Below are 22,591 nucleotides of genomic sequence, written 5' to 3' on the forward strand. Positions count from 1 at the left end.
TGGGAGTGACGCCATCTCCACTGACTCAGCAACTCTGACTCGGGATAGACCAGGGGTTCCCAAACATTTCAGCCCACGACCCCTAAAATAATGGTGCCAGTGACTTGCGACCCCAGCATCCACGGAGGTGGTTTACGTATACGTGGGAGTAAAAATAGGCCCTGGACTTTGATCCAGACCAGCCCACCAGAACCGGCCCCCGTATACGCCACCACAGCTAACCTGCTAATGCATGCACATTCTGTGTTTGATGTGATGCTAGTTTGGGAGTTTGATAGTTAATGCGAGCGCGCATAGCTGGGGGTCAGAAGGCTGAGCGGTTAGGGAATCGGGCTACCAATCAGAAGGTTGCCGGTTCGGTTCCCGGCCGTGCAAAATGACCTTGTGTCCTTGGGCAAGGCACTCCACCCTACTTGCCTCGGGGGAATGTCCCTGTATTTACTGTAAGTATAGTAATAGCGCGCGAGACAAATTTCTTTGCCTTTATTTGAGCGCAAAATAGTTTTTGAGCTTTGTGTAAAATAAACATAGCCGTTTTTCAATTGGTAAAACCTTGTCTAGTGAAGGTGATGTCTTTTTGTCCCTTAATTTTTCAGCCCCACCCTTACGTTTCTTAGCCTGGTTTTCCATCGTTATTCGTCTCCCGGTGCTCCCGATGGCCAGTCCGCTACTGCAGGGCTGTGCAGTCCACCACCGCGGTGGTGGATTTTCAAGTCATATTATTGGGTGTGCTTTGCCTTCGGCAAGGGCACAACCTTTGTTCTCTCACATATATATTATTTTTTTATTTTATTTTTTCTCTTTTTTTTTCTGTTCATGAAAATAATTCATTTCAGCCTAAACCGTACAACGGAACGTTAAATCCAATTCAACCAACGCAATCGCTACCAAGACGAACACAGCAGTAGTCTAGTACTGTACTGTATTAGTACAATTTACCGGGGCAGCTTCTCCACACAGGGCTATATCGCATTTTGCGTTGTTACTGACAATGATCGCTACCAGAGCTTTTTATGAATGAGCGATTTTCCACTAAATAAATGTCAAGCTTATTTACCTTTTTGGGGGGCATATTTTCAGTTAGCAAGATAGTACTGTTTGAATCGCGATTCCATCTTCTACTGCCGGTAACGTCATAGAATAATCTTCAAAGGGGGTTCTTTATTAATGAATGAATGCAATATGAGTAGGCTAAATGCCTGAAAATATCACGAGAAGGCAAAAACTTAAAAGGACGTTTAAGTCATAGAGATTAGGTCAATTTTTACACCGGTCTGCCAAATGTATTCGTTTTGATTCGGCTATGAGGCTGCCTCTTGCAGGGGAAATGAGAATACATCTATTTCATTCTACACTTCCCTCCTATTTTGAGTTGTAAATGAGCAGCAAAAAAAAGATGCTTTTAAATCTATGTAATCTTTATAAATAATAAGTATGCATTTTTATATAAAATATACAGAAATATCTGTATATTTGGGAGTCAGGTGGCTCAGCGGTTAGGTAATCGGGCTAGTAATCAAAATGTCGCTGGTTCGATTCCTGGCTGTGCCAAATGACTGTGTCCTTGGGCAAGGCACTTCACCCTACTTGCCTCGGGGGAATGTCCCTGTACCTACTGTAAGTCACTCTGGATAAGAGCGTCTGCTTAATAACTAAATGTAAATATCAGTTGTAAAAATGTCAAAAACGGACCCCTGTGCAACCGACGCAAGCAAGCACAACCTACAATTTCCCCAGAAATTGTACCCTCTCTAGTTTTAAATTCTCGTGCTGTCAGGGGGTGCTGCAGCACCCTCAGCACCCCTAGTTCCTGCGGCCATGGGTATTCCCTCTCCACTGAAATCCAAAACTCAGCCAGTGTCTTGGCTGAGAACGCTGCCTTTAACTACTATTTTTAACTTGTTAAAATTTTGGCTAAAATATGCTATTTCTAATTGTTTTAAAATGTTCCTTGATTTCTGGAAATCATCTCGCGACCCCCCCTCGCTGTCTCGCGACCCCCACTTTGGGAACCACTGGGATAGACGACCTGCGGCAGCGACATCAACAGGTAGTTTGGGGTCACAGGATCAGGATCGGCCACATCAGAAGAGAAATATCCCAACGGTTTGGAATTCAGTATAGCCTCAACCTCAGTCAGGAGTGTCCTGAAGACTTCCTCTGTCAATGTATGAACTCCTACTGTTGTATGGAGAGCGGCTTTGACTAAAGGGATTTCACGTTCCCACATACCTCCGAAATGTGGTGCGTTAGGGGGATTGTATTCGAACCAGATCTTCTACTTGGCCAGTTGTGTTTGGAGGTCTAAACTCATGGCGCTGAAGGCGTCCTGCAGCTCTCTATCACCCCCTTGAAAGTTGGTTCCATGGTCACAGAGAAGTTCAAAGGGAGTTCCACATCGAGCTACAAACCGTCTCAGAGCCATAAGAAAGGAATCTGTGTCCATATTATAGAGCAGATCCAGATGAACACAACGGGTGGTCATGCACTTAAAAATCACACCCCATCTCTTTTCGTTGGATCTCCCCTGCTTCACCAGGAACGGTCCAAAGCAGTCTACACCTGTAGAGTAGAACGCTGGCTTTAGGAGGCGAAGGCGGGCTGGAGGGAGGTCCGCCATCACCACTTCTGACACTATGCAGGCGTTTTGGTGCCGTCGTATAGCTTCTCTCCCTCTGAGGATCCAGAAGGTTCTCCTCATCTGCGAAGACTCTCTGGCCCAGGATGGCACAGTTTGCAGTCATACTGCCTTATGAGGAGACGGGTGATGGGATGTTTGGGATCCAGGACTATGGGATGCAAGGCGTCTGAGCTGAGGTCATCGGCATGATGTAGTCTGCCACCCACTGAGCTCAACACTGGCATCAAACTCGGGAGATAGGGTAAGGAGGCGACTGGAAGGGGAAACAGGCTTACCAGATTTGCAGGCCTGTGTTTCTTCTGGGAAACTGTCCCTCTGGGATTGCCGAATCAGTGCAGTTTTGGCTTTTTGGTAATCAGCTGCTCCTGGGTTTCCTGTATGGCCTGTCATCCACTGTTGAGACCTGCAGGTGGCTTCCACCAGGTCCTCAAAAGTTGAATACTGAGCAGCATCTGGAAAAGGGGGGTTAACGGCGGTTAAGGTTAGGCCACACAACTTAGCAGTACGAAGCTCGTTGGTGTCCTCGGTTGGTCCGGCAGCCAAGCCTACAGGCCATGAATGAGGAGGGAGGTAGAGGAATGGGGGCCCTTGACTCCATCTGTTAGGCTGTGATAGTTCCATCAAACCTTTCCGACGGGTAACATCGTCAGCTGGGTATGGCTGTCTGTGAGCTCCTGGATCTCAGCGGCTCTCGTGCCTTCAAACACCTTGAAACTGCAAGATTCAGATTGCAACCAGGTTAGCACAGTCATTGAATCTGTCCATAGGACTGTGCTGCTAATCTCCAATGAGAGCTCATGGTGAAGCAGCCTGGTGAATTGTGCCCCTGTGAGCGCAGCACTGAGCTCCAGTCTAGGTATCGACTGTTAGCGTTTAGGAGCCACCCTGGATCTGGATAGGATGAATGCCACCTGGACCTCTCCTTGGTGTTCAGTGCGGAGGTACGCGACAGATCCATAGGCCGCCTCCGAGGCATCACAGAAGATGTGTAGTTGCCTCCTCAAATCTAGCACATCCAAGTTGTCTGATACGTAGCATCTAAGAAGGGTGATCAAGGAAGGTGCTGCAGCTCTGCTTCCCATGTTTCCCAGGATTGGAGGAGGTCGGAGGGAAGGAGTGAGTCATCCCATCCTCTTTCTTTTGCCCACAGCTGTTGGATCAGAACTTTGGCTCTGGTGGTGAATGGGAGTATGTATCCCAGGGGATCATACTTGCTTGCTAGAACACGTTATATGTTCCTCATTGTCACCTTTTGATATGGGAGTGGGCGGTGGCGGTAATGGAGAGTATCAGGTAGACAGTGCCAGCTCAGACCCAGGGTCCTCTCCTGAGGGTCTGTCTGGCTTTGGGAGATCCACAACTCTGAGTTCTCGGATCTGGCTTCTTTGGGTAGGTGGCTTACAATAGAAACATAGTTGCTGGCCCACTGCTGCATCTCAAATCCACCCAAGGCGAGCAGGGATGTCAGTTTGTCCACCAACTCAAGGCCTTTTCCTGCCGAAGTGGTGCTTTGGAGGCAGTTATCCACGTAGAAACAACGCTCAACTGACCATCGACTCTTGTCACTTGGCTGGCAGTAGGTGAAGACGTGATGTTGTAGTGCAAAAGTCGCACAGCATGGGCTGCACGTTGTGCCGAAAGGAAGAACCTGCCACTCACACACATCAGGTGGTGCATCTGTCTTCTGATCCCGCCACAAGAACCTCAGAAGGGACTTGTCTTTGGGGAGCAGGCGGACCTGGTGAAACATCCCCTTTATATCACCACTGATAGCCACTCGAAAATGTCTGAAGCGTATCAACACACCTAAGAGTGTGGGTCCAAGCGTGGGTCCTGGTAACAGGCGCTTATTGAGTGTTTATCCATCGTAGGTGTAGGAATAGTTGAACACCCCTCTGTCCTTTCCATTGTGGGTCACAAGGGGGAGGTACCATGATTCCCCTTTCAGCTCAACCTCCTCTGATGGTATCCTGATAACATAACCAGCTTTCTCAAGATTCTGGATCTTGTCTTGATAGCTGGCAGCCAAACGTGGATCTTTAGCAAGCCTGCGTTCGATGCCACGGATGTGGCTCATCACTGCTTCCTTTGCCTGCAATGTGGGCATGTCCTTGGTTCGCAGGAGGGGAGTGGCGTATCGTTGCACTCCGTCTGCCTCCACTTGGATGGTCTGTGCCTGAAACATGTTGATGGCCTCCTGGTCCTGTTGTGACCTGGTTACCACCTTCTCGTCCCTGTATGGTAGAATGTCCTTCTGCCAAAGCCTTTCAACGTCTCTGTGTAAATCGGCAGATGGTGAGCAGCTGCTTAGGAAGAGGCACTGCAAAGCTGAGAGTTGCTCTTGTAGGTGCTTGGATGGACCTTGTAAAGTCCAACCGAACCGGGGATGGATCGCTGCTGGGCCACCTGGTGGACCCAGACGCACTGGCTCTACTGGGGTTATGAGATCAGGGTGATCTGAGCCGATAGAAGCAGGGGCTGTGCCTTGGAGAAAGGGGGGTACAGATATCCCTCTGAGGTGCACATATTTCTCCTGTAAGGCACCTATATCTTGGTGCACCGTGCGTAGATTCAGCTGCTCTGGGCTGCCATCTAAGCCGAGGTGTTGTGCAGCAGCGGACAGCAGAATAGTACGTTCTGAGCCATCGTCTAGGATGGCAAAGGTGTTCAGTGTCCTCTGCTGGTGATGTAGAGTGACCTCCACTACCTTCAGGAACACACTGCCGCCGCAGCGTGACTGGTCTAAGTACAGAGTCTCTGCTGTGCAGTTGTAGAGGCTACTACTTTCTTTGGTGGTGTCACTTGTCCGTTGATTAATGTCATGAAGAATAGACAGGTGTTTTCCCTGACAAAGGCGACAGGGCTTCTTGAGGTCACAGTCCTTGGCGCTTGTTCTCCTTGATCCAGCAAACAGGCTGGTCTTTAGTGAGTGCTGTAAACACTGTGCACTGGGTCAGGTAGTGTTCTGTAGAGTTGCAGTACAGACAGAACGGTTTACCTTTGGTGGGTGCTTTAGGTGGGACTGCAGCAGTCTTCTCTGACCGGACTGTTGTGTTGTGCTGCTCTGCCCCATGCAGAACAGTAGTATGCCCACTTTGACTTTGTGATGCATATTTCTGTTCCCTAGACCCCTTCTTCTTCTCCACTGTGACCTTGTCTGTCGGGTCAAACTCCATGCAGTAGCTTCTAACTGTAGCCAATCAGCAAACTCAATAAGGGAGTACTTTGCCTTGTCAGGGTTGTACCTAAGGTGGTTTCTCCGGAATTGCTGTCGCTGACTGTGAGGTAACTTGTTAAGCAGGCGATTCACATTGGAGCCGCTATAAAGTTATTTGATAACGTCTTCTCCCAGAGCCTTGAGCATACCGACGATAGATTGCTCTCTAATAGAGAACTTGTCGAGGGCTCGTTCATCACTAGCGCTGATAGGTGGTAGGTTCTCTAGGGTCTCTTTCTCTTTGAGCACAAACTGGTACAGCCGTCCATACCTCCTGTCCAGTGCGTGTAGGGCATTGGTGTAGGGCAGGGGGGACTCTACGTGTGCAAGAACCAGTCTATGGGCATTGGGGACCTTCACATGCTTGAGGAGGAGAGAGTACTTATACTGCTCTGACAAGCTGGGGTGGAGGAGATTCCCCAGGGCCATGCAGAGTTCCACATACTGAGCCCTTTCTTCTTTGGTGAAGTCAGGAAAGGTGGGCCCCTCTACAGGTGGAAACCCGTAGTGTGGAGCATAAGCAGGGACATGCTGTACGGCATTAGCATGTACCTGCAAGGAGGCAGGTACATGCTTGGCATAACCTTGTGCTGGGGGTGCAGCTGGGTAGGTTGGGTGCAGTGGTGCTAACCTATGTGCAGATGCAGACTGCCTGTTGGGCTCCGGCATGGTAAGTGACTGAAAAGAGGTCCGAGGTGTCTGATGGCTGGATGATGCTCTGGACGTTCTCCAGGAACTCGGTCTGGCGTCTAGCTGTCTCACTCTGCTGCCTGGTGATCTCCACTATCTGCTGCAGGAGGTTCTCAGTTGTACTTGATGTCCCTGGTAGTGGTGGTTTGGGGGGTGGATGTCGTCACATGTTCTCTGCGACGAACGAACTGCTTGATGGGCTCGTCTGCGTAGCTGACCACGTAGCCATCAAGGTGTGCCGGCCTTCTGGTTTCCCTGTGCGGACGCAAGCTATGGTATGCTATGGTAATGACTCTATCCGGCTCGAAGGACCAATTTGTTGGGGAGGTTGTGTTGTTGGCTCAATGTTTCATTTAGTTGTCACCATGGAGTGTCGTTAAGAACACTAGACGATGAGGCACAGGCATTCTTTAATTGGGTGTGCTCACGCCCTCGGCGAGCACAACCATTGTTGTCTCACATAAATATTATTAATGGGTGTGCTTTGCCTTCGGCAAGGGCACAACCTTTCTTCTCTCACATATATATTATTTATTATTTTCCTGTTTCTCTTTATTGTTGGAATGCTGCTTCAGCATTCCAAGTATTATTCTTTGAATCTTTATTCAACTTCTTCATATTCTTATTCTATTTCTTCCGTGAAACCTTTCAGCACCTTCAAATCTTTAGCTATTAAAACCGTTCAGCTATCAAAAAATTCAGCAGTTTCAGGACATTCCTGCTATGACTTTTCAGCTTTGTACCTCTTATGCTTGAATTAATATAAATCAATATTCATAATATTTTTTACATGGTTTTCCAATGGGTTTTTTTTTTCAAATCCTTTCAAACTTCTTAAAACTTCTTCAACTTCCAAGTCCTTCTTCTTCCTCAATCTTTCAGCTAGAGCCACCATTTAAACTTTAAAATGTTGACAAAACCCTAAATTATTTTTTAAAAATTCAGCTTTTTGATATCTATTCAACTTTTTTCAATATCACTGATTATGTTTCATGACTTTTTCAAGCCGTTTCTGAGATTTACATGGGTGTGTACGTGAAAGCCTATAGAGTGCAGACTGAAACGCTTAGAGTCGAGGGGAGCTTTGGATGTCGTTGAAAAGATATTTCTAGTTTGCCAGCATTGCCACAATTTTCGCTCTTCATGCTTCATTTTTGGATCAATAGATAGCTAATTTTGTGCTGGTCGTAGACAGTTGTCTGTTGAATCCAACAGACGTACACATTTGTTCAGAGCCCCACGAAAGCGACACAAAGTCCAACTCTCGCCCCATAGAGACCAATGCAAATCTGGTGACAAAATCGTCAGAGAAAGCAAAAAGAACAAGATTTTGAAACTGCCGGTAAAGACATATAAAGGACATCTCTAGTTTCGGCAGAGTCTTGGGTCTCGGAAAATATCCTCATTTTATTGATTGGACGTGTAGTTTTGCGTCTAGGTCAACTTGAGGTGTGGATGCTATGTAAATGTTCGTTTTTCTCTCTGCCTAGCTCGTTAGCTATCACAGCTGCGCCATCACCGTGGCAACCAAACAGACACGCACCATGAACGTTTTTGAAACTGCCAAATGAGTTGTATTTCTGACCGCACACAGACACATAAAGGATATCTATGGTTTCGGCAGAGTCTTGGAATGAAATATACGTAATTATGTGGGCAATGTAGAACAGCGGACAGATTCGATATTTGATCTTTTGTTAGTTATGGCCATTCTAGTGACGCTACTGTCATCATGGCTGCGAATAGAACGGCGAAACCAGGTCACATACGGTCTAATAACTATCATTCATTACCTAGCTACAAACAAATGCTTCGTAACTGAAGAGTATTTACTTTTTATTGGCGATATTGACAACAGAGGTTAAGGAACTTGTCTTTAATCAAAAGATGGTCTCCGTTTTCAAATTGAAACAGTAGATATGGCTTACTGTAGAAAGTCTCCCATTGCATCCTCTCTCTAGCTTCGCTTCGGCTACAGATGGACGACAATCACTATGCATGCATTATTCACGCCTTACGGTGTTAATACAGTCTGTAAAAATACCACTTTGACACACTTGCAAGATGATCCGCTGGTTAGATGTAGCATGATCTTATTTCCTACCCACAATAGTTCAGCTTTTTTTGCAGCAGCATTTTAATCAGAGTTAGCTCCAGGTCCTCTCTAAAATACATTTCAGACCTTTTGAAACCTGAGCAAATGACTTTCTACTAAATTTCCAAATTCTTCTGAATTATTTCTCTTTTTGCATTTTTCTTCTCTTTTCTGTAGTTTTATGCTTTCGTCCAGCTCCAGCCCCTGAACATACATTTCAGACCTTTTGAAACCTGAGCAAATGACTTTCTACAACATTTTCAAATTCTTCTGAATTATTTCTCTTTTTGCATTTTTCTTCTCTTTTCTGTAGTTTTATGCTTTCGTCCAGCTCCAGCCCCTTCCAAAAATACCTTTCGGGCGCTTTGAAGCTTCAGCTTATAACTTTCTACTAAATTTTCACTATTTTCAGCTTTTTTAGCATGGTCAGCTATCCCCATTCAGGTTTTCAGCATTCTCACTGCTGTTTCGCAGGAACAGCTTTTTCTAGTTATTGTTTATTTTCGCGCCCCTAAGGATCCCTCAATATTTGGACTACATACACAACAGCGGTGTCAAAATGTTCGTCTTGGTAGCGATTACGTTGGTTGTATTTTTATTTACGTTCCGTTGGATGGTTTAAGTTCAAATTACGTTTTTGTGGCGAAAAGTGAAGCTAACGGTGGCTAACTTGCTAGCCACAGTCACTGACGTCACTAACGTCACTACGTCACTAACGTCACGAAAACACGCGTGACTACCTGTAGCAGAACATTCGTTTTGCATCGGTTAATTTGGGGGATAGGGTCCGTGTAAATCCGTGTATCATTCGTTCTTTCATTTTTCAATTGATAAACCAAAAACCCAAAATTATTCGTTTTTCCGTTATTCAATTGAGAAACCAAAAACGAGAAACGAAAAACGATTGTTTTTCTTGTTATTCAATTGAGAAACCAAAATCGAAAAACCAAATCGAAAAACGGGGCACTGACCGAAAATGAGAGAAATTATGAGTGCCACTGAATGCATTTGATCATTTTATTAGCATTGTTGGCATGAAAAACATACAATACATACAACAAAATATACATGGATGGATTCCCATCTGCTGCAGAGTTTTGGAAATCTCTTTATGCATCTTCCCAGTTAGAAATAAATCCATAATTACATCAAAGTAACGTTCCAGTGCGGCCATATGGTGTCGACACCATACCACTGTTACTCACAGTGGCTCTTAGCGCAGCGCTGGGTTTATAGGCAAATATAGATAGGCTAACCTGGAAGGTCCTGCCGATTTTTTCGGTTGTCATCAGGGTTCTAAATTAACTTTTTTGATCACCAGCCAATGTGGCTATGGTAACAATCAGAATTTCCACTAACCACATTTTTTCGGTGAAAATAAGAGAAATTATGAGTGCCACTGAATGCATTTGATCATTTTATTAACATTGTTGGCATGAAAAAAATAAGTACAATACATACAACAAAATATACACTGAAAGTGCAAACATTCCATTTCAAGTTTGGGATCTATCTACATTCTTCCTTGTGTTTTCTGGTGGACGCCATAGATATATATAAACACTAGATGTCTTACGGTGGAGTCTAGAACGTCCGCACGTGGCGGCCATCTTGGGACAGTCAACTCGCTCACCCATAACATTGTGTTGAATCTACATGTACTTTTTAAATGACCATAACTTGCTCAATTTTGAAACGGTTTGGTTTGTTATCAACGTCAGATTCTATTCTATTTTTTTTTAAATAACATAATTATTCATAAGTATGCAGTGGCATACCGACATCTCTGACGTTGATAACAAACCAAACCGTTTCAAAATCGGTTGAAAATTGAGAAAGTTATGGTCATTTAAAAAGTACATGTAGCATCAACACAATGTTATGGGTGAGCGAGTTGACTGTCGCAAGATGGCCGCCATGTGCGGACGTTCGACTCCGTTGTCCGGCAACGCGGACGAGACATCTAGTGTTTATATATATCTCTGGTGGACGCTCCGTTCGTTTTCATGGTTTCTCGCGCTGGTTACACTGCAAACTGCGCGCAGCCAACGGGCGTATGAGTAACAACTTCCGGGTCATCAAAAACAACATTTCAAAATCATTTTCGGTCAGTGCCCCGTTTTTGGATTTGGTTTTTGGATTTGTTTCTCAATTGAATAACAAGAAAAACAATCGTTTTTCGATTCTCGTTTTTGGTTTCTCAATTGAATAACGGAAAAACGAATAATTTTGGGTTTTTGGTTTATCAATTGAAAAATGAAAGAACGAATGATACACGGATTCAGCTCGTTTCCCAATTTTGGTTTTCTTATTTCAAAACGAAAATCCATTGGCCGCAAAGTATAGGACCGGATAGCTAGGCTAACTATAGCGTTACTGCAAGGCAGCTGCAGAAACGCCACAAGCAAAGAGGCCAGGGTGATAACTATTTACTCATTTTAATTAGTGATGTGAAACACAATTGTGAAATGTAATGTACAATATTAGCTGATATTATTAAGGAAGTAGGCCCACATCTACTTTGGGAAACGGTAGTCTACTATTTCACTGAAGCATTAGCATCATGACATTAGCCTCTGTTGCCCGGGCAACACATACTACAGTGATCTATGATGCTATGATCTGTTTTCAATCGTTAAAATAAACATTCCTCACAAATACATTTTCGTTGTAGGATTTATTATGACATTACATTACAAGTAAACGATTTGTTGGTGAAATTATCATTACCTGTGGTTTCAAACCAGTGTTGCTCACTGCAACGCTGTAGCCTACGCGAGACACACTACAAAAACATCTACACAGCTGTTTAGGAAGTCAAACGGCGACAGAACATGTTTGGCACTCCCCTTACTTAAATCAAAAGTCTTTCAATAGGTGAAACTATCTGACTACTAACCTGAACTTCATTGCCACAGCCTAATCTTTGTCATCTGTTCATGAAAATAATTAATTTCAGCCTAAACCGTACAACGGAACGTTACATTGAATTCAACTAACGCAATCGCTACCAAGATGAACACAGCAGTAGTCTAGTACTGTACCGTAGTAGTACAATTTACCGGGGCAGCTTCTCCACACAGGGCTATATCGCATTTTGCGTTGTTACTGACAATGATCGCTACCAGTCAGCTTTTTATGAATGAGCGATTTTCCACTAAATAAATGTCAAGCTTATTTACGTTTTTGGGGGCATATTTTCAGTTAGCAGATGGTACTGTTTGAATCGCGATTCCATCTTCTACTGCCGGTAACGTCGTAGAATAATCTTCAAAGGGGGTTCTCTATTAATGAATGAATGCAATATGAGTAGGCTAAATGCCTGAAAATATCACGAGAAGGGAAAAACTTAAAAGGACGTTTAAGTCATAGAGATTAGGTCAATTTTTACACCGGTCTGCCAAATGTATTTGTTTTGATTCAGCTATGAGGCTGCCTCTTGCAGGGGAAATGAGAAGACATCTATTTCATTTTACACTTCACTCGTATTTTGAGTTGTAAATGAGCAGCAAAAAAATATGCTTTTAAATCTATGTACTCTTTATAAATAATAAGTATGCATTTTTATATAAAATATACAGAAATATCAGTTGTAAAAATTTCATTAAAAACGGACCCCTGTGCAACCAACGCAAGCAAGCACACCCTACAATTTCCCCAGAAATTTACATTTACATTTATTCATTTAGCAGACGCTTTTATCCAAAGCGACTTCCAAGAGAGAGCTTTACAAAGTGCATAGGTCACTGATCATAACAACAAGATAGCCACAAAAGCATTGCGAGTAGCCAAAACATGAAGCACACCTTGTGAACAACCAAAGTAAGTGCCAAAGGGAAGAACCATAAGAGCATGTAGTTAAACAACTTACAATTAAACAACATGAACCGCTATAAGTGCAAGTGTACCTGTGGAAAAAACAAGCAACAATAATAAAAACAATATATCACAGCGAGTACAAAAATTTAAATCAGTTACCACTAACCACAAGAGCAACAAGTCTCTAAGCAAGAGTCATTGTGATCCTTGAGGAAACTAACATCGGGTCAAGCGAACCATTCCTAAGTACCGTTGTACTCCCGGAACAAGTGCGTCTTGAGCCTTTTCTTGAAGGTGGAGAGACAGTCAGTGTCTCTGATGGAGGTGGGGAGTTGATTCCACCACTGGGGGGCCAGACAGGAGAATTGTACCCTCTAGTTATTGGGTGTGCTCAAGCCTTCGGCGAGAGCACAACCTTTGTTCTCTCACATATATATTATTATTGGGTGTGCTCAAGCCTTCGGCGAGAACACAACCTTTCTTCTCTCACATATATATTTATTATTGTTTATTTTCGCCCCCCTAAAACTCAGTCAATATTTGGCCTACATAGACAATCTAGGTGTCAAAAGTTTCGTCTTGGTAGCGATTGAGTTGCTTCTATTGGAATTTACGTTCCGTTGCATGGTTTAGGCTGAAGTTAAGTTTTTGTGGCGAAAAGTGAAGCTAACGGTGGCTAATTTGCTAGCCACAGTCACTGACGTTACTAACGTCACTACGTCACTAACGTCACGAAAACACGCGTGACTACCTTTGGCAGAACATTCGTTTTGCATATGTTAACTTGGGGGATAGCTAGGCCAACTATAGCTTTACTGCAAGGCAGCTGCAGAAACGCCACAAGCAAAGAGGTCAGGGTGATAACTATTTACTCCTTTTACTTTGTGATATGACACACAATTGTCATGTGTAATGTACAGTATAAGCTGATATTATTAAGGAAGTACATCTACTTTCGGAAACAGTAGTCTACTATTTCACTGAAGTATTAGCATCATGACATTAGCCTGTGTTGCCCGGGCAACACATACTACAGTGGTCTATGATGTAGCGTTATCTGTTTTCAATCGTTAAAATAAACATTCCTCACATATACATTTTCGTTGTAGGATTTATTATGACATTAGTAAACGATTTGTTGGTGAAATTACCATTACCTGTGGTTTCAAACCAGTGTTGCTCACTGCAACGCTGTAGCCTACGCGAGACACTACAAAAACATCTACACAGCTGTAGGAAGTCAAACGGCGACAGAACATGTTCGGCACTCCCCTTACTTAAATCAAAAGTCTATCTAACTACTAACCTGAACTTCATTGCCACAGCCTAAACGTTGTCAATCTGTTCATGAAAATAATTAATTTCAGTTTAAACCGTACAACGGAACGTTAAATCCAATTCAACCAACGCAATCGCTACCAAGACGAACACAGCAGTAGTCTAGTACTGTGCCGTAGTAGTACAATTTACCGGGGCAGCTTCTCCACACAGGGCTATATCGCATTTTGCGTTGTTACTGACAATGATCGCTACCAGTGAGCTTTTTATGAATGAGCGATTTTCCACTAAATAAATGTCAAGCTTATTTACGTTTTGGGGGGCATATTTTCCGTTAGCAGATGGTACTGTTTGAATCGCGATTCCATCTTCTACTGCTGGGTAACGTCGTAGAATAATCTTCAAAGGGGGTTCTTTATTAATGAATGAATGCAATGAGTAGGCTAAATGCCTGAAAATATCATGAGAAGGGAAAAACTTAAAATGACGTTTAAGTCATAGAGATTAGGTCAATTTTTACACCGGTCTGCCCAATTTATTCGTTTTGTTTCAACGATGAGGCTGCCTCTTGCAGGGGAAATGAGAAGACATCTATTTCATTCTACACTTCACTCGTATTTTCAGTTGTAAATGAGCAGCAAAAAAAAAATGCTTTTAAATCTATGTCATCTTTATAAATAATAAGTATGCATTTTTATATAAAATATACAGAAATATCAGTTGTAAAAATGTCATTCAAAAACGGACCCCTGTGCAACCGACGCAAGCAAGCACACCCTACAATTTCCCCAGAAATTGTACCCTCTCTAGTTTATTATTATTGTTTATTTTCGCCCCCCTAAAACTCAGTCAATATTTGGCCTACATACACAACGGCGGTGTCAAAAGGTTCGTCTTGGTAGCGATTGCGTTGCTTCTATTGGAATTTACGTTCCGTTGCATGGTTTGGGCTTAAGTTAAGTTTTTGTGGCGAAAAGTGAAGCTAACGGTGGCTAATTTGCTAGCCACAGTCACTGACGTTACTAAAGTCACTACGTCACTAACGTCACGAAAACACTCGTGACTACCTGTAGCAGAACATTCGTTTCGCATCTGTTAACTTGGGGGATAGCTAGGCTAACTATAGCTTTACTGCAAGGCAGCTGCAGGAACGCCACACGCAAAGAGGCCAGGGTGATAACTATATCCTCATTTTACTTTGTGATATGACACACAATTGTGATGTGTAATGTACAATATAAGCTGATATTATTAAGGAAGTACATCTACTTTCGGAAACAGTAGTCTACTATTTCACTGAAGTATTAGCATCATGACATTAGCCTGTGTTGCCCGGGCAACACATACTACAGTGGTCTATGATGTAGCGTTATCTGTTTTCAATCGTTAAAATAAACATTCCTCACATATACATTTTCGTTGTAGGATTTATTATGACATTAGTAAACGATTTGTTGGTGAAATTACCATTACCTGTGGTTTCAAACCAGTGTTGCTCACTGCAACGCTGTAGCCTACGCGAGACACTACAAAAACATCTACACAGCTGTAGGAAGTCAAACGGCGACAGAACATGTTCGGCACTCCCCTTACTTAAATCAAAAGTCTATCTAACTACTAACCTGAACTTCATTGCCACAGCCTAAACGTTGTCAATCTGTTCATGAAAATAATTAATTTCAGTTTAAACCGTACAACGGAACGTTAAATCCAATTCAACCAACGCAATCGCTACCAAGACGAACACAGCAGTAGTCTAGTACTGTGCCGTAGTAGTACAATTTACCGGGGCAGCTTCTCCACACAGGGCTATATCGCATTTTGCGTTGTTACTGACAATGATCGCTACCAGTGAGCTTTTTATGAATGAGCGATTTTCCACTAAATAAATGTCAAGCTTATTTACGTTTTGGGGGGCATATTTTCCGTTAGCAGATGGTACTGTTTGAATCGCGATTCCATCTTCTACTGCTGGGTAACGTCGTAGAATAATCTTCAAAGGGGGTTCTTTATTAATGAATGAATGCAATGAGTAGGCTAAATGCCTGAAAATATCATGAGAAGGGAAAAACTTAAAATGACGTTTAAGTCATAGAGATTAGGTCAATTTTTACACCGGTCTGCCCAATTTATTCGTTTTGTTTCAACGATGAGGCTGCCTCTTGCAGGGGAAATGAGAAGACATCTATTTCATTCTACACTTCACTCGTATTTTCAGTTGTAAATGAGCAGCAAAAAAAAAATGCTTTTAAATCTATGTCATCTTTATAAATAATAAGTATGCATTTTTATATAAAATATACAGAAATATCAGTTGTAAAAATGTCATTCAAAAACGGACCCCTGTGCAACCGACGCAAGCAAGCACACCCTACAATTTCCCCAGAAATTGTACCCTCTCTAGTTTATTATTATTGTTTATTTTCGCCCCCCTAAAACTCAGTCAATATTTGGCCTACATACACAACGGCGGTGTCAAAAGGTTCGTCTTGGTAGCGATTGCGTTGCTTCTATTGGAATTTACGTTCCGTTGCATGGTTTGGGCTTAAGTTAAGTTTTTGTGGCGAAAAGTGAAGCTAACGGTGGCTAATTTGCTAGCCACAGTCACTGACGTTACTAAAGTCACTACGTCACTAACGTCACGAAAACACTCGTGACTACCTGTAGCAGAACATTCGTTTCGCATCTGTTAACTTGGGGGATAGCTAGGCTAACTATAGCTTTACTGCAAGGCAGCTGCAGGAACGCCACACGCAAAGAGGCCAGGGTGATAACTATATCCTCATTTTACTTTGTGATATGACACACAATTGTGATGTGTAATGTACAATATAAGCTGATATTATTAAGGAAGTACATCTACTTTCGGAAACAGTAGTCTACTATTTCACTGAAATATTAGCATCATGACATTAGCCTGTGTTGCCCGGGCAACACATACTACAGTGGTCTATGATGTATCTGTTTTCAATCGTTAAAATAAACATTCCTCACATATACATTTTCGTTGTAGGATTTATTATGACATTAGATTACAAGTAAACGATTTGTGGGTGAAATTATCATTACCTGTGGTTTCAATCCAGTGTATCACTGCAACGCTGTAGCCTACGCGAGACACTACAAAAACATTTACACAGCTGTAGGAAGTCAAACGGCGACAGAACATGTTCGGCACTCCCCTTACTTAAATCAAAAGTCTATCTAACTACTAACCTGAACTTCATTGCCACAGCCTAAACTTTGTCAATCTGTTCATGAAAATAATTAATTTCAGCCTAAACCGTACAACGGAACGTTAAATCCAATTCAACCAACGCAATCGCTACCAAGACGAACACAGCAGTAGTCTAGTCTGTACTACTACTGTACCGTAGTAGTACAATTTACCGGGGCAGCTTCTCCACACAGGGCTATATCGCATTTTGCGTTGTTACTGACAATGATCGCTACCAGTGAGCTTTTTATGAATGAGCGATTTTCCACTAAATAAATGTCAAGCTTATTTACGTTTTGGGGGGCATATTTTCAGTTAGCAGATGGTACTGTTTGAATCGCGATTCCATCTTCTACTGCCGGGTAACGTCGTAGAATAATCTTCAAAGGGGGTTCTTTATTAATGAACGAATGCAATGAGTAGGCTAAATGCATGAACATATCACGAGAAGGGAAAAACTTAAAAGGACGTTTAAGTCATAGAGATTAGGTCAATTTGTACACCGGTCTGCCAAATGTATTCGTTTTGATTCAACGATGAGGCTGCCTCTTGCCTCTTGGGGAAATAAGACATCCATTTAATTCTACACTTCACTCGTATTTTCAGTTGTAAATGAGCAGCAAAAAAAAAAGCTTTTAAATCTATGTAATCTTTATAAATAATAAGTATGCATTTTTATATAAAATACAGAAATATCAGTTGTAAAAATGTCATTAAAAAACGGACCCCTGTCCAACCGACGCAAGCAAGCACACCCTACAATTTCCCCAGAAATTGTACCCTCTCTAGTTTATTTTATATTGTGACAACCTCACTGACACGTAAGTGTAGCACAAGCTACCAGAGGAGTCAGGCACATGGAGCAAGTTCAGCACAGGACTGAAATTGATGAAAGAATGCAGAAAAAAGGAAAACTTAAGGAAAGCAAAATTTTGCTGGGCCGTCGTTCTCTCGGCCCTGGACCTCAGCTCGACAAGCTATGCTTCTCTGGGTCGGATTGATTACTCCTGTTCAGATGACAAGACAGAACACTTTGGCTTAGGAGGCAACTTGTATACTGGACTCCAGCTCTCACCTGTCAGCTTGATTAATTGCTATCTTTCAAAGCAACCTTGGCACTTTTGTAGCCAGGAAGGCTGACAAGGGGTGCAGCGGCACTGCTTCTCAATTGTCTATAAAGTCTGTAAGGGGTGCTGCTCTCGATCTAATTTGATGGGTTGGACAAAAAATACTATAGTAATTCTATAGTGCAAAGTAAACTATAATAGCTCTGTAGTTTTTTGACATGCTGTACAACCTTAGGTTTTGCTCATAGGACACTCACTGTAAAATTTCCTTCGCTCACTGCATTCAAAAGTTTCTAAACACTTCCATCTGCAATGATGGAAGCATTTAGTTGCAGCTATTGCAAGCAAATATAAAAAGTATATCTATCTACATTTTGTGCTATTAGATTTATGCAAATTAGATATATATTTCTTAATTTCTGTTTGGTAATAAATGTGTTCTCATTAGTACATAATGTGAGAAAACATATTATTCTTATCTTTAACAACAAAGATCTGTTAACACAGGCTTGTCTTCCAGGAGAAGCCAGAGCTATCGCGAAAGATAATCAACGAATGGATCTCAAACCAGACAGAGAATAAAATTAAAGACACACTACCAGAAGGGGTGCTTGATTCTAATACAGTGTTGGTCCTGGTTAACACTATCTATTTCAAGGTACTCTGAAGAGTATTATTCAATCATTATCAATGAGTATTTCATTTTGAAAATGATTACAAATCAGATGTCCTGTGAATGTTACAAGTCCTGTCAAAGTTTAACTGTTATCATGCTGTAAATAATGTATACAGAAGTGTTTCTTTAATGTGTTATTCTTGACTCTTAGGGTCAGTGGAAAAACAAATTCGACAAAGAGAATGTCTTCAAGTCTGATTTCTATGTCAGTAAGTCAAAGACCTGCCATGTATCCATGATGTACCAGGAAACTAAGTTCCGTTACGGCAGGTTCATTGAAGACAAAGTCCAGCTCCTTGAGCTGCCTTACTATGGAGGGGACATTACCATGGTGCTGATCCTGCCCTTTAAAGAGAAACCACTGTCTGAGGTTGGTCCGGGGTGATGTTTGCTTCCTTGTGACAGACATTCACACTTAACTGACAATACAGTATACTATCGATTTACCATTTAAACTGCCTGCCTGCTTTCTGTATATCTGTATGTGTATTCATCACATTATGTGGTCCTTAAATGCATACAGCATGATGTAAAATTAGGGTGTCATTGCAGATTTTCCTATGTTATTTTTAAAGAAACTGTTACAATGTTGTTAAAGGCATTCACAAACATATACAATGCCATAGTGTATTATTTTAACATATTCTCTGTAAGGTGGAAGAAAATTTGGATTTGAAGAAACTCATGGGCTGGTTGCAAGCAATGAAGGAGACAACAGTATCTGTACAGGTCCCACGCTTTAAAATTGAGGACAGCTTCAGTTTGAAAGAAAAATTACAGGCCATGGGTCTTCATGATCTATTCAATTCCCAAAAGGCAAGCTTGCCAGGTAGAAATATTGACACTTTACTTGATTTGTAACATAGTATCTGAAAAATCTCTAAATTAAACTAGTTTTGTATTTGGCAACATTTTGGTTAATAATTTATGAAGTAACTTTAACCTTATACTTTATTTCAGGAATCCTTGAGGATGAAAGAAGTCCCCTGTACATTTCTGATGCTTTCCATAAGGCATTCCTGGAGGTGTGTACAAAAATATAACAAAATATCTAAGCAACTGAACATAAATTTTCCAAAGATGGCCTAACATACAGTATGTAGATAAAAACTAGCTCACAATCTTAAATATGAATCCTGGTTTAACCCTAACCCTGGATCCAGGATGGTGGTTTACTGATTATTGTCATCTGTTGTTAATCAGAACTATTTTCATAAATTGGCATAACAGCACTGTCGTACTAATTTGTCAATTGTGTTACAGTATACAGGACATTGTTGTTAATATAAAAGAAACGGCAAACAAAGTGGCAAAACAATGAAATATTAATTTCTCAATCATCATGAGAATGGATACATATACAATACCTAGTCTATTTAGTCTATTGTAACCATTAAGAACCCATTTATTGTTCCAGGTTAATGAGGAAGGCAGTGAGGCAGCAGCTGCAACAGCTGTGGTGGCCATTGGTCGTTCCATCAACTTTAACCGGGAGGTGTTTGTAGCAAACCGACCATTCATTCTGCTCATCCGAGAGTCCACCATCAACACCATGGTGTTCACTGGCCGAGTGGCTGATCCATGTGATAACCGCCAGTGATATGACTACTCTCTCTCACATCCATACACATATTTCAGATTTTCTCCTCAACAAATATAGATCCACATATTTTGTTGGCCAAACTTCCAATTGTTTATGTTCGTTTCATCAGAAATAAATTGACTGGGATGGACATTTTATACAATTATTGCAAGACAAAATGTGGAACTGACTGCATGGGTGTTCATTCTCAAACATGCACTGTTTTTATTACAAATTTGATAGATAGGGTGAGGAGCTCAGTCATCCGAGTGTAATGATAGATTGACAGACAGGAAGGACATCCTATCTTTGCACAATGCCGCACAACTTGTTCGCGCAGGCAATCACACGTCATTAGCTGGGGTTCCTTGTTGCTGTGCAGAGCGAACGTGACAATGGAGGGCAAACCGTAACAACCTTGTGTTCCTCCTGAACCACAAGTAAAAGCAAAGACTAAAAGAAAGTCTGTATTAGAAACAACAAATTTAAAACGTCTGGATCAACAGCGGTCTAAAAACAGAATCAACATAACTTGCTTTTCCTCGCTGGAAGCAACTGCAGGAATTGAAGGATCTGAAAACCGACACCATAGTTTCTTTTGGACAGGTAATATGGTCCAAACATGATTTGATTTGTTTTTATATATTTTGTTAATGTAATTACGTTTTTAGACTCTGCTCTGTGTTTGTGTAATAGAGGAGGCATGGAGACACCTCTGAAGCGAGGGCGGGCTCTATGCTTTCAAAGCTTGCTTGCTCACTACTAGCCTCTCTGGAGTACACATACTAGCTTTAAAAGTTATATTTTTGAATGGGAGAATTGTTAAATGAAAAAGTGAGGGAGTCACACTAAAATATTCAACTTAGAGGGTTAATAGTGACTAGTTAAATAATAAGAAGTCAGGTAAAATAAGACATATAGTCCTTTTTGTCTCCCAACAAGCAACAAACGTGTGGCTCAGAGCTATTTAAATTATTTTTTGCCGCAGTAATGGATTCATATGGTCCCAAAACATTTTCTAGCCTACTGTGGTGGTACTACTGGTAGTACTTTCAGTAGTGTCAAGTTGGAAGATGGTATTTATAATGACTTGGGAGACATACATAGGAATGTGTTCCTAGTTAGATTTCTGGGTAAGTTAAACAGCTCCTTCTCACAAATGGCCTCTTCATCAGCAATTTCTTACATAACATAATAAAATTCCAAAAGTACAATTCAAAGAAATACCTTCAATCTGGGTTTTGCAATGGCTTCCATTGCATAAATGTTCAGGTTGTTTGCAACGTGAGAGGTTACATCACTCATGTCTTATTTCATGTGAGTTAGCCTGGTTCAACACATTGGGCCTCATTCACCAAATGTTCTTAAGACCAAATTTGTTCTTAAACCCCACTTATGCAGTTTTCACAAAGATTCTGGCATTGGTGAATGAGGCCCATTATTCTGTTGTATTACATAATTATTAACTTCCTGCCTTCCTGCATTAAGTGGGTGGCTGATAGTACATAGATCCTCTACGAGACAATGCGTATTCAATCAATGCTATCAATGTCCCGAGTTATCAGGAGCGTTGTTAGACATAAAGCTCTACGGGGCACAGGCCCCTTCTCATATCCCTTTTTTTTCTTCCAACTTTACTGTCCACAAGAAGTGTGCAACACAATGCACTATACAAACTTCCCTTGCTTAACCCACTATATTACAGTTCAGGGCCATAAGTTTGATATCAATTTTGGCAGGGATATCAATAGTACTTTTCTTATTAATTTAATAGCAAATACAGTTTTTTGAGCTTCATGTAATAAAATACGTTGGACTCATGTTGTTATTATGTTTGAGTCAAAATAAGATGATTGGTAGGACTTAGGACAAAAAATCGGCCCTGGCATTTTTGGCCCAGGCGGCCCACACCCACCGTGACTGGTCAGACACATTCCCTGCAGACAGTCCTTAAAATATGCGTGCATTCTATAATGAGTTTCCTAGTGTTCTGCGTTCATGTGATAGTTTTGGATCCTTCAAGAAGGGTCTCAAGACTTATCTGTTGATCTTACACTTTTAATTAATTCTTAGAGTTATGATTTGTATATGGTATTAAAAAATATATCCATATTGATATTTGATATTGTATTGTTATTATTACTATTTTGCTTAATATTGGCTTAGCAACCTTTAAAACTGTTTACTGTTCATTTAAATTATTGTAAGATTCATATTTTGTGGCTTTGGACAAAAGTGTCTGCTAAATACAATACAAACACACACACACACTGCCTCCCTTCCTGAGTCCCTGTTAATTTACCTACTCC

The 22,591-nt window shown here is 41.7% G+C and overlaps 1 protein-coding gene across 2 annotated transcripts in view; it reads left to right on the forward strand.

Annotated features, from left to right (window-relative positions):
- Positions 1 to 20,435, forward strand: part of serpinc1 (serpin peptidase inhibitor, clade C (antithrombin), member 1) — a 31,076-nt gene extending 10,641 nt beyond the window's left edge. Inside the window, exons 4-8 of one of the 2 annotated variants that reach the window (XM_062452342.1) lie at positions 18,545 to 18,682; positions 18,852 to 19,070; positions 19,355 to 19,516; positions 19,661 to 19,725; positions 20,118 to 20,435. In XM_062452342.1, the coding sequence (XP_062308326.1) occupies positions 18,545 to 18,682; positions 18,852 to 19,070; positions 19,355 to 19,516; positions 19,661 to 19,725; positions 20,118 to 20,205 (672 nt within the window). In that variant the 3' untranslated portion in view covers positions 20,206 to 20,435. Of the gene's footprint in view, positions 1 to 18,544; positions 18,683 to 18,851; positions 19,071 to 19,354; positions 19,530 to 19,660; positions 19,726 to 20,117 lie in introns of both variants that reach the window. The other variant, XM_062452341.1, reaches the window with a different exon arrangement.
- The last annotated feature ends 2,156 nt before the right edge of the window (positions 20,436 to 22,591 follow it).

This window comes from Osmerus eperlanus, chromosome 26, assembly GCF_963692335.1.
Source record: "Osmerus eperlanus chromosome 26, fOsmEpe2.1, whole genome shotgun sequence".
NCBI lineage: Eukaryota > Metazoa > Chordata > Actinopteri > Osmeriformes > Osmeridae > Osmerus > Osmerus eperlanus.